This window comes from Taudactylus pleione, unplaced genomic scaffold (assembly GCF_031769625.1).
Source record: "Taudactylus pleione unplaced genomic scaffold, aTauple2 ptg000352l, whole genome shotgun sequence".
NCBI classification, from domain to species: Eukaryota; Metazoa; Chordata; class Amphibia; order Anura; family Myobatrachidae; genus Taudactylus; species Taudactylus pleione.
The window spans coordinates 5,064,555-5,077,027 of record NW_028284753.1 but is presented as its reverse complement, the minus strand read 5'-3'; the positions used below and the strand labels follow the sequence as shown (position 1 = coordinate 5,077,027).

Sequence of the window (12,473 nt, the reverse complement as noted above, 5' to 3'; positions counted from 1 at the left end):
GTCTTATCACTGTGGTGGGAAGATGATTTAACAAATACTTATAACGATCACCATATAACTGTGTTTACCAAAATGTCCAATATTTATCCAAATTGTTTCAAGCATATTATTATCACGCTTATTTCAGTGCATACATATTTTTATATCGATATGATACACTGGGGTCTATTTACTAAGCAGTGTTAGGAGAGAGTGAAAAGTGATAAGTCTGTGATAAGATGCCAGCCAATCAGCTCACAACTGTTATTTTTCAAACACAGCCTATGAGATGGCAGTTAGGAGCTGATTGGCTGGCACCTTATCACTTTTCACTCTGTCTCCTAACACTGCTTAGTAAATAGACCCCAGTGTATTGTTGTGTGTGTGAAATGTGTCCATCTTTGTCCACAGACCACATCCATTGGCCCTCGGGAATCACTGAGGGAAAAAGTGTAAAAACTACAAGTGAGTCACTGAAAGATTTGACAAAATGGAAATATTCCGGGCTTCTGGTTTGATGAGCATAAAGCTAATCTAACGCAGATATGATTTGGATTATTAAACTGTAAGGGCCAAATTGATAATGCTGAATAACTAGGTTGCAAGCTATGTGTGCCAGTATTAGTCTGCAGACAGAATCCCTTAGATGTGAACATAACAGATATTCAAGAATTGAATTAGTGACCTTAGCTGCTATTAAAAAGTTTTCATAGTTTCTTCTGTACGCTTTACAAGAGTCACCTCATAGTCATTGGAATAGTTAGGCATAAGACCCTCATAGATAGGCACTGGCTGTGGATTACAGGGCTGGTAATTGTTACCAGCTTCTGGTCGGTTATCACAGGATTGAGGATCTTCTAAATCCAAGACCTGGCGATATCTCCTAGGAAAAAAGGTAAATTTCACAGAAATTAGTCTCCCAAAAACCCATTATTATAGTACATAGTGTAATGTGCAATCATTTTCAACATAGCTTAACTGCTTTCTAGCATGTTAAGTTGGTTACAGCATATAATTATTTAATACTAGCTGAAGTACCAGGCATTGCCCAGGTTGAAATCTTCCAGTTATTAAGTTTTATTATGTTCTGTTGTCAAAATCCATCCAGTGGCAGGCCCAGAACAGGCTCCCTGGCTCAAAGTGCTGCCCAGCGCACTCTGCCGTGAGCTCCAACCGGGACCCCAACCACTCCATTAGGCATCCCAGACCAATTGCCTTTTCCCTGTGTAAAGTTTTCATACAAATCCATCCAGTGGAAGGCCCAGAACAGGCCCCCTGGGTCAAAATTCTGCCCAGTGTATATCAACGGGAGGTCTGACCAGGACATCAAACCCTAGTATGTCTTCTGGGATCCAATGTTACCACTCTGTGAAGTTTTCATCCAAATACATCCAGTGGAAGGCCCTCAGGTTAAAGTTCTGCCCAGCGTACACCAGCAGGAGGTTCGACGGTGACCTCAACCCCCCTAAAACCTGGCCAGGGTCCAACTGGACCACCTCATGTTGGTTTCATCCCAGTCGGTGCAGGAGTGTCCGAGTGCATAACACGGACAAACAGACCAATGATTTTTATATGTACGATTTTTTGCTATATTTATTAAATCCTTTGCATTTGTTCTTATGTTATAGAATTACATAGAAGGACTTACATTGGTGAGTTCCAGTTATCCTCTGTAGAAAAGAAAAAAAAATGAACAAAAAAAACATGAATGGAAGGAACACAGTAAGACATGCTCACTGAGCACCCTCTAGTGGTTATATGCAGCATCTATAGTATATCTTCATTTGCCTTGCGGGTGCTCAACTAATGCTGATGATGATTGGTAGCAGCTACTGATTGGCTGATTGTATTTAAATTCATCCTATTGATACTATTACTATTATTAGTATGGCTTCCGCAATTTATGCACATGATTTATATGATATTTGTGACCGGTCTGTGACACATATGCAAATTCCCATTTTATTTTTTAAAGGGATGTATGTAAATAATTGACTTTAATTAGTACTTTAAAGCTGTATTGTATGATTAAGTATTTACTAAAACAACTGTCCACACACACACATCATTAAAGTACTGTATTGTATATGAATTGTGCAGTGAAACGTAATTATTCATTGCTACCACTGTCAAGTCACTTTTTCCTGGTGTAAGCCAGGCACATACGCTACTGTTCTCTCCTTTCGTAAACTTGTGCACATGATACCCTTGCAGTGCTGGAATCATCTTGAGATACAGTACGTCTAGCTCTTCAACCTGTGGAAAATGTGTCCAACTTTACATGAGCCACACAGGGATAGTTATCTATAAATGTCACTTAAATGTGTAAGACGTCTATTTACTAAGCAGTGTTAGGAGACAGAGTGAAATGTGATAAGGTGCCAGCCAATTAGCTCCCAACTGTCATTTTTCAAACACAGTCTGTGAGATGGCAGTAAAGAGCTGATTTGCTGGTACCTTATCACTTTTCACTCTGTCTTCTAACACTGCTTAGTAAATAGACCCTTAAATCTTCAATGACTCCAACATCTAACTTACGCTTGCACCTGACAGATGAAAGCTAAATGCTGATTGGTTGCTATACAGTAGTTTCAGCTTATATTTGTACTATTTGCAATGTTCATGCCTGCTATTTTTGTTCTTGGAATTGGTGATGCTTTGGTAACATGGTTGGAGCACCTTGTACTAGCACATTCTGTAGCCTTCTGGCAGAAATAAACACAATGGTTGGCTGCTTACATGTTTACCACTTGAGGTCAATTATATGAATTCATTCTTGTAGGGTATTTTTTATTTTTATTCCAAATGGACTAAAATTTCTGATGGATTTAGGCAGCTAATAAATGGGTAAAAGAGATTTCGGGGAGTGCTGTATCTATTTTAATTAAGCTGTATATTTTATTGTTGCTAACTTGCTATTAGGTTATGTTGTGGAACTACATGTTCTAATGGGCCCTGGCTGTCAGTGCATGCTATAGTATCATATAACCAGTGGAACCCGGAATTGCCAGTGTATACAGCACTGATGCTGGTTACATATACTAGGAAGGAACATTTTTTTTTTATAAATTCATAATTAATAATTGGATTTTTTTTTAACAAGTAAAGATACATGTCAATGGTCAACATCATGTATGTGTAGAGAACAATAGATACACCTCCCAAGAGGCCTTCATGCTCCCTAGTGTAACCGATGTTATACTGTATGTCTTTCACCCTTTAGAAAGCTAAAAAAAAATGGTATAGGATGGAGACAGAATAAAAGACATCCATGTGCACGTCATAGACCTATATGTGCATACTGGTACACATGTAGTTGCAGGGAGCTTACATTGTAGAAGCATGGGAAACATACAAGACACATGCAGTGTGGAGATCACTAAGATAAGTTAAAATACAAAGGGGCCTATTTAACACAATCCGCATCTCAGATGTGGATGATAAATTCACCTACAATAAATTCACCTACAAATCGCAATGCGATATCTGAATACATTGCAAGGCTGTATCTACTCGTAATATCGCCTGCAGGGACAGAGCTTGGGAGAAAACTCTCCCTCACACTTCTCAGGGTATTTTTCCCTAAAAATACCTTGAAACTGTGGACCTCTCATGCGCGACCACCTGGGAGTAGTTTTCTATGAAAACTGTTCCAAAAGCCCTTTAATACATTTAAGTGATACTAAATAATGTAAACAGGGTGTGAAAACACCAGTTTTCACATTATTTTTGTAAATATAATATTGATAAATATGGCCGTAAGTCCTTCGCTTGGGAATTATTATTATTATTGATAACATGCATTTAAATAGCGCTAATATATTCCACAACACTTTAGAATTTGGAAGAAAGGCAGTAATAAAACAAGACTGGGTATTATGAAACAAACAGAATGGTGAGATGTCCCTACTTGCAGGCTTAAGGCGGGTGTCCACTACTAGATATACATACGAGAGCACGATTACGACATTGTAATCGTGCTGTCATTTCCATGTCTAGTGATGTGCCTAGACTGAATGTTCACTCGTTCAGTCCAGGCACATCCATCATCCCCGCACATGCTGAACCTGATGGGATCGTCAGGTTGACCAGCATGTACGGGCGATGATAGATGTCGGAAGCGACCAGCGTGCACGCATATCGCTGGTTGCTTCCGACCAAAACATGCCCGATGCATGCGTGATTTGCAAGCGATTGCACGATAATGACGTCGTTGTCATGCAATCGCTTGCTAAAATCGCCTAGAAAAATAGGAGAGTGATACATGAAGATAAATGCTGCAGACATACTGTACATATTGATCCAGCCAGAGTGCAATAGGAAAAAGCACCTACTTGCAATATGATAGATCACACAATTATGTTGAACATTGAAAAAAGAATAAATGTACTGTAAGTATTGTGTGGTGTACAAAGGAATGGTAAATGGGTAGAATATTTACATAAGTACATTAAGAAGGTGTGTTTTCAGGAAACCCTTGCAGATTTGGAGATTATGAGAAAGTATTTGTACAGGGGAGAAGAGAAACGAAATGACTGCATAGGAGTGGAGTGGGTTAAACCTCATAGGCTGGGGGCGGACCTGGGTGGGGAATCATGTGATAAAAGGGTCATATGGGTGTTAAGGGCATAGGCACTTAGCAGGGATATTAGAGTTTGTTGGAGGCGTGGTCAGTCTCTTTTGTTCCTGTCTTCCCACCCTCCCTCCCTCCCTAATTTTATGTTATTTGCTCTCTTTTTGATTGGTGTTTGGTGATTATTTCGTTGGCTATTTTAGGTGGGAAAGAATGGCAGGTTACCTATTAGCGCTGTGAATATTGGTTTACTCTTTGTTTTGCTCACCTTTGCTGACTGTTTATGTCTGCTGGACCACCCTGGGCAGCATCATCACCTGATTGGGTGGGTAGTCAAGGTAGAAGGCTTGAGTGGATTTGTTGTGGTTAGAGTGTTTATAGTGTTGGGTTTGGGCTGTTGGTAGCCATTCTTTCTTTGCTACCATACTTAAATTAATTTAATTAAATTTAGTAACAGATTTCATTCATTTGTCATTTAAATAAAGTAGCTAACAAATTCTGCCAAATACAGTATAAGTTCCTGTCTCTTTATTTCAATTGAGTATGTGTTATTATCACTGATTCATACACGGGTCAATCCTCAGCCGATAGGAGGTTTAAAATTTGGGGTGGTGGTGACTTGTGAAAAAGGTACTTCAGCTGCATATGGGAACAAGTGATGAAGATGAGAGAAGCAGGTATTGAGCAGAGCAGACATAGTAAGTTGGGAGATATTTTTAGACAAGTTAAGAGATGTATGTTGGTGTATACTGTATGTTAGTAGTAGTTTATGCTGGACTCTACAAAGTATGGATAACTAGCTAATGTACTGTATAGACTGGTAGAGTGGAGCAGCAGAAGAGTCTGTTCCTGGCCCCCTTCTCTTCTCCCTTTACACCTCCTGCGTAGGAAATCTGAACAGCTCTTTCGGCCTCCAGTAGTATCTACATACTGATGACATTCACATCTACATCTCCTCTTCTGATCTCTCTCCCTCCATCCATCCTCTCCTGTGACTCTGTCTTTTCTCCATCACCTCCTAAATGTACCAGAGTTTTCTGAAACTTAACATGGCTTAGACTAAACTCATTGTTTCCCCCCTTCCAGAAGTCCTCCACCCCCTCTACAGTAGCACCATCACTTCAGTCCTTCATGTCTACTGGCTGTGTGCCATCGTCGACGCTGCAATCTCTTTCACTCCCACCTCCAAACATGGCACTTAGCACCCGCTTACTCTGTCTGCCCTCCACCATGTGCCTTCAGCTGGCCTCGTTCTGCCCACAGCTTTGGGTTGTGTTATGATTTAAAGTTGATGGGCAAACCTTTCTAAAAAATATGCCCCCTTTGCACACCACTCCTCCATCTTTAACATCTATTTGTCTAAAGCCGAGTGCCAGCTGCATGTAAAACAAATGAATGACACTACTTCTATAATTCTGTAATAGAAGTTGAGGGAGAAAATATCCCTGGTCAGACAGGCCCCTTTTCCGCTAATTAATGTAAACACATTGATATGTTTTGGACATAACAATAGATTAAAAGAAGCTGTTTAATGTCAATACTGAGACAACCAGGTAGAGGATAATGCATGTGGTTACTGATTGTGATTTCTTATTGATTAACGGAACACGTTAGAGAATTAACATCAATGTATCTGTTTTAGTACAGAAATATAGATTGCCTGGAATCTTTTTGATAATCCATGCTGCATCAGTTTTCCAGAAGATAGATAGATAGATAGATAGATAGATAGATAGATAGATATTGTACAGCATACTTATAATCTATATATCAACATACCTTACCTTTCTGCTTATTCTTTCTGGCGATGAGGACAATAATTAGGATTATAATACATAACAAACAGCTTATAGCGATTATCAGTAAGTAGAAGTGTATTCCAGAGCCTGTAGAAACAACCATAATGAATTTAAAGAACATGAAATTAAACACTACTAAATATGCTCCTGTACAGTATAAATGCACTTTTTCATAGCTGTACAACTAGCATGTTTAACATATTGTACATGCACACCTTTATTTTATGTAAATTATCTTATTGTAGAAAATTAACCAGGGGCCTAATCTGCAGATGACTATGAAGGCCATTGTTCCAACCAAATTCTCCCATCTATTGGACCACATATTTGCATTCCTTCAGACATACAAATCTATGCAATTGTGCAAATATAGGCTTGTGATATCATAAAACAGCAATTGCACAGCCCTTTTGTGCTTTTGTAAATAAGCAATTATGGCCCTCATTTATTAATGAGTGTTAAGATACACAAAAAAGTGATAAAACTTATTGCATATAATAAATGGTCCTCCAGCCAATCAGCTTCTGACTGTCATGTTTGAAAAATGACAGTTGGGAGCTGATTGGTTGGAGCACCCTTTTTCATACACAACGAGTTTTCTGGGATCACTTGTTGTGAATGACAAAACTCGATGATAAATGAGGCTCATTGTCCCCTGATCTTCCTGCTATAAATATAGACCCTCCTAAGATGTGGTTTCAGTTATGCAAATATTTGTCTATATGCCATGTGTATTTTATTTCCATATATACACTATACAGTACATAATTAGAGGAATTCAATGTGTGAAAATTGTTTTTATGTAAAACACTAATATGAATATGAATAAGCATTTTGCATCTAACTGTTACCTGTTCTAGCCTCAAACTCTGGATGATTGTCGATCACGTCTGTGATGGACATGGAAATCACAGTTGTGCGTCCATGGAATTTCCCAGTCTGGGCAATGGTTCTGCTGCTCTTTGTTGTGTTGATTTTACTGACACTTGAGACATCTTCACTATGTGAAGTTCCTACAGCAAAATATACATTGGCAATATGTAATTATCCTCTTGGAAATTGGATCAAGAAGTTCAAACATTCAAACGCAACTGTATAAATGTCAAATAAAAGCATAGTACTTGCTCACTAAAAGTAAGAATCACTGCAATTCTGTATATACTGTACATATAAATGGTATTTCACTTTCTAAATTTATTTGTGTAACAGCAGATATTCCCCCTGAACACAGATGTTATATGAAAACAGTTGGCCCATGTGTAAGAAGTAGGAGGGCGGAACTCAGAGTCATTGCAGCTAATTTGATGATCGGTCGGATGCAGTTGAAATACCGGCTGTTATGGTGCCGGCACCGGCATACCAACACCAGTCAGAATCCTGACACCGGCATCCTGACCGCTGTTATCTCAACGGTAAGTACTGGGGTTAGGGAGAGGGTTAGGTTAGGCACTAGGGGGAGGGTTAGGGTTTGGCACTAGGGGGGGAGGGTTAGGTTTAGGCATTAGAGGGGGAGGTTAGGTTTACAGAGCGGGGAGGGAGGGTCAGGGGATAGGGTTAGGATCATAGTTGCCTACTTTTGAAAAAGCATTTCAGGGAGACTGTGAAAGCAACACCTATGAGCGCGCGGTAAAGTGGGTGTGTACTGAGAGGCGTGTAATAAAATTGCTTTACATCCAAATGTAAATGAGCCCAAAAGCAGTCAGTAAGATCTATTTGTTGATGAAAAACAGACTGATACTTTTCAGAAAATGCATATAGCCATAGGGGTCATTGTGCCTTATAACCAATGCAGGGACATGATACTAATGATTTCATTTGAATGTATAAATCTGTTTTTCTACCGTACCGTGTTTCCCCGATAATAAGACGCTGTCTTATTTTTTTTTTTTTTGTCAAAAAAACTCCATAGGGCTTATTTTCGGGGTAGGGCTTATTTTAATTAACATTGACAGCATCATGCCCTCAGTCCTGCTTTTATCCCCATCATGCCCTCAGTCCTGTTTTACAATTCTTTACTCACCATAATTTTTTTTTCCTCTTTTTTTGTTAGGGCTTATTTTCGGGGTAGGGCTTATTTTGGACTGTTTTTCAAAAGAAAGGGTAGGGCTTATTTTGGACTGTTTTTCAAAAGAAAGGGTAGGGCTTATTTTCGGGGTAGGTCTTATTATCGGGGAAACATGGTATATAACAGCTTCGTAATGGGGGTAAGGTGCAATCAGGGAGATTACTAGACTCTTCAGGGAAACAGGGAGATTGCTACTATATCAGGGAGTCTTCCTGACAATCAGGGAGAGTTGGCAAGTATGGTTAGAATACTTACCCAACAGGTGACGGTATCCTAACCATGTCAGGATGCCAGTGTTGGGATCCTGAGTGTCAGTATCCCGTACCCAGAGGCGTCACTGGGTGTGGTGACACCCGATGCCCTCTGTAAATGACCCCCACACGGCGAAGCCGCACACTCCTGAAAAGGTGGCATGGCCTTTAATAAAGGGGCTTGGCCTCACAGGACACCCTATGATGTCACTCCAGGGGTCGTGTCCAGCATCCCTGGAAATGTCCTGTCCCCCGGAGACTGTGCCTGGACTGCCGGCTCCTCCTCTGTAAGCACCCGGCTCCTGTCACTGAGGAGGAGCCGACATGTTGGTGTCACCCCCTCTGAGGGTGACACCTGGTGGGGCCCGCATCCCCCGCACCTCCATAGTGACGCCACTGCCCAGACCCCACCCGTTTGGACTGTTGGAGGCCAGAACTTGTATCGCGACCATCAGGGCTTGCGATGAGACCCTTGTGGTAGGGTCTCGTTCCCGCAAGCCCCAGTGAGCTTCCAGCTCTAAATAGAGCCGGAAACTCACCCTGACATCACTGGTGATGTCAGTGGTGCCTCCCACAAACAGCAGGCGTTCCTTCGGGAACGCCTCAGTTTGTGTAGCCACCCTCCCTGCCTGCCACCAAAACAGGTCAATCATAATCGACAGCCGCCCTGTCGCTGGCCGGGTCTCGCGCATGCCGGAGCCGGCTCCGGCATGTGCATGCGCAGTGAGGGACCATCAACCCGCTTGCAAGCGCTGTGCGCTCGCGAGTGGGTCTGAATCAGGCCCTCAGTCCTCAGGACCCCACAGAGAGCACATTTTCCAGTTCACCTAGCAGGTGCATTGGGGTATTCATTACTCACTGATACATTTTAAAAGATCCACAGGTGAATCTAATTATTTAGCTTGTGATTTTTGTGAGGAGACCGGGAAAACATGCACTGCTTGGGGTCCTGGGGACCAAGTTTGAGAACCTGTGGTGTATTTGATCGATCCTGTCCATTTTGAAGCCCCGAGTTGCCTGCGTGACTATTCCTCCTGAACAAGCAGCCTGCACATATCAGTGAAATATGTACAGGCTACTTGTGTGTTTACTGTCATGTTAAGGGTTAAACATTTTTTTTTAAATGATGTGGGTTCCCTCCCCCAAAAGCATAACCAGCCCCGGGCTGCTCAGCCAGTCCTGGTTCCTAAAATTATGGGGAAAAAAAGTGTAGGGTTCCCCCATAATTTAGGAACCAGCACCTGGCTGCGGGGCCAGTCCTGATTTTAAATATAGGGGGGAAAATATTGCATAGGGGTCCCCCTATATTTAAAACCAGCACTGGACCCAAACTGACTGGGGTGTAATGCCACAGCCAGAGGATCTTATTACCGGGTCTCCCAAGCCAAAGCATTCACACCCCAAGCCGGTCAGCCCAAGCTGGGGATCTCAGGGGAGGTGGGGACCCCCCAATAAAGGGTACAGGGGTAATAGTATTGTATAAATAGAGAAAATATTGTATCTTACAGTGGAACTACAGGTGCACCAGTACACCCACTGTAAAATAAATACTTAAAAAAACATAGTACACAGACACCATCTAAAGTACAACTTTATTACATTCACCTACCTCACACACACATACTTACCTGCTGCCAGTTGATCTGTCCGCTTCTCCATGTAGAAATCCAATGGGAGTACCTGGAACAATGATCCTATACTCACCACCATCCTTGCGTCAGTCTCAGTAGCATCCACAAAACTTTTCAAAACAAAAAAATTAATACCCGTTCCAAGCCGGACAAGTATAGATATGTGTTACCCCACATACCTATACTATGCAAAATGACAGACACCAGCAGTCATCTGAAATTCACACGGCCCTCCAGCCAATCAGAGGCCGCTCATTGGCTGTGACACACGTGGGTCCCAGCCAATGAGCGTCCATTACATGTAAAGCAGCCGCTGATTGGCTAGCGGTACATGGGAAATACAGAGGATAGCGGTCATCTGTCATTTTGCATAGTGTAAGTACAGTATATGTGACAACATATACTTACACATGTCCGGCATGGATTAGGTCAGTCTTCTTTTTTATTTTGCCAAGTACAGGAATGCTACGGAGAGCGGCGGGAGAATGGAGATGAGTATAAGATCTTTTTTCCAGCTACCCCTATTGGATTCTTCCAGAGAAAGGGACAGAACAGCTGGCAGCAGGTAAGGATGTGTGAATGAGTTAGATAGGTATGTTATAAAGTTTTACTATACACGGTGTGTTTCTTGTGGTTATATAACTATTTATTTTACAGTGAGGTATGGGTGCCGGCTACCTGCTGGCACTTGTAGTTCCACAAGTGCCAAAGAGCAGGCATGCTGGCACCTGTAGTTCCACTGTAAAATACAATAGTTACAAACTATTTCCCCACACGCTTAACCCAGTACCCATAGCCCAGGGGTGCGGGGAAGAGCCCCGGGCTTTAGACTAAGCCCAGGATGTCGGAAGAGGGGTACCCCTTTATTGGGGGTCCCCACCTCCCCTGAGATCCCTGGCTTGGGCTGACCGGCTTCAGGTGTGAATGCTTTGACTGGTAATAGGGTCCCCTGGCTGTGGCATTACACCCTGGTCAGTTTGGGTCTGGTTCTGGTTTGAAATATAGGGGGACCCCTATGCATTTTTTTCCCCTATATTTAAAACCAGGACAGGGCCTGCAACCAGGTGATGGTTCCTAAATTAAGGGGGAACCCTACTTTTTTTCCCCCTTAAGTTAGGAACCAGGATTTGCTGAGCAGCCCGGGGCAGATTATGCTTTTGGGGGGGGGCACATCATTTTGAAAAAAAAAATTAACCCTTAACATGACAGTAAACACACAAGCATCCTGCACATATTTCACTTACAGTGTATGTGTAGGCTGCTTGTTCAGGAAGGAAAGTCGGGCAGGCAACTCGAGGCTTTAACACGGACAGGATCACTCAAATACACGATCGAACAACATGATCCTGTAAAAACTAGGTGCTTGGTAAATTTCCGATGTTATTAGTGAAAAAAGGCTGTTTTTGAACGATCCTATCCATGTTTAAAAACGGGACAAATCGGCACCAACACGAATCTTAGTAAATTTACAACTTAGAGAGAGGTCTGGAGAGAGACAGAGAGAAAGATCTGGAATCCTGTAGTGTGGGCAGCCCAGTGACAGTCTCCATCATGCAGCACTCAGGAGAGGATAAAGGTGCATACACACTAGACGATTTATGGAACGATATGCCCTATTCCAATGCATAGGAACAACATATAATTAAAAAATGTCTAGTGTGTATGCTCTATGTCATCCGGTGCACGCTCCCATGGAGTTCAGTTGCATCATCAGGTTGGTCTGATGTGGCATGCCGCAGGGGCCAATATATTGAGTAGTTGGGCACAGGGTCATCCAGTGTATATGGGCCACCCATATTGTCGGCCCATCGGTGGGGGGGTCGCAGGTCACATCGCTGGGTACACATATTGTTAAGTGTGTAGCCAGCTTAAGAGCTGTAGAGGATTTGCAAAGGGGGAATAGGATCCCCCTATGCATGAAAGCCCCCAGCAGCCATTAGAAAGGGTGGGGGTCACTGTTGGAGCAGTGACCGGGACCGGTACTATGAGAACCATACCCACCCGAACTTCATGTTCTGAGGCGAGATCCGAGTCTGGCTCAGTTTTTCCCTCCTGACTCGGATCCAAAATGAGGCAAAATGCGTCATCCTCCCGATGTCAGATTCTCACGGGTTTTGGATTATATAAGGTCCCTGCAATTGGCGCCATTTTTACTCCAGCTGTAGAGAGAGAAGC

At 42.4% G+C, this 12,473-nt stretch overlaps 1 protein-coding gene across 2 annotated transcripts in view; it reads right to left on the bottom strand.

Annotated features, from left to right (window-relative positions):
• Nucleotides 1-316: 316 nt before the first annotated feature.
• VSIG4 (V-set and immunoglobulin domain containing 4) overlaps nucleotides 317-12,473 on the bottom strand; it is a 99,156-nt gene continuing 86,999 nt past the window's right edge. The window contains exons 4-7 of one of the 2 annotated variants that reach the window (XM_088444204.1): nucleotides 7,203-7,364; nucleotides 6,337-6,438; nucleotides 1,628-1,649; nucleotides 317-862 (exon numbers count right to left, since the gene is read on the bottom strand). In XM_088444204.1, the coding sequence (XP_088300330.1) occupies nucleotides 676-862; nucleotides 1,628-1,649; nucleotides 6,337-6,438; nucleotides 7,203-7,364 (473 nt within the window). In that variant the 3' untranslated portion in view covers nucleotides 317-675. The remainder of the gene's footprint in view (nucleotides 863-1,627; nucleotides 1,650-6,336; nucleotides 6,439-7,202; nucleotides 7,365-12,473) is intronic. The other variant, XM_088444205.1, reaches the window with a different exon arrangement.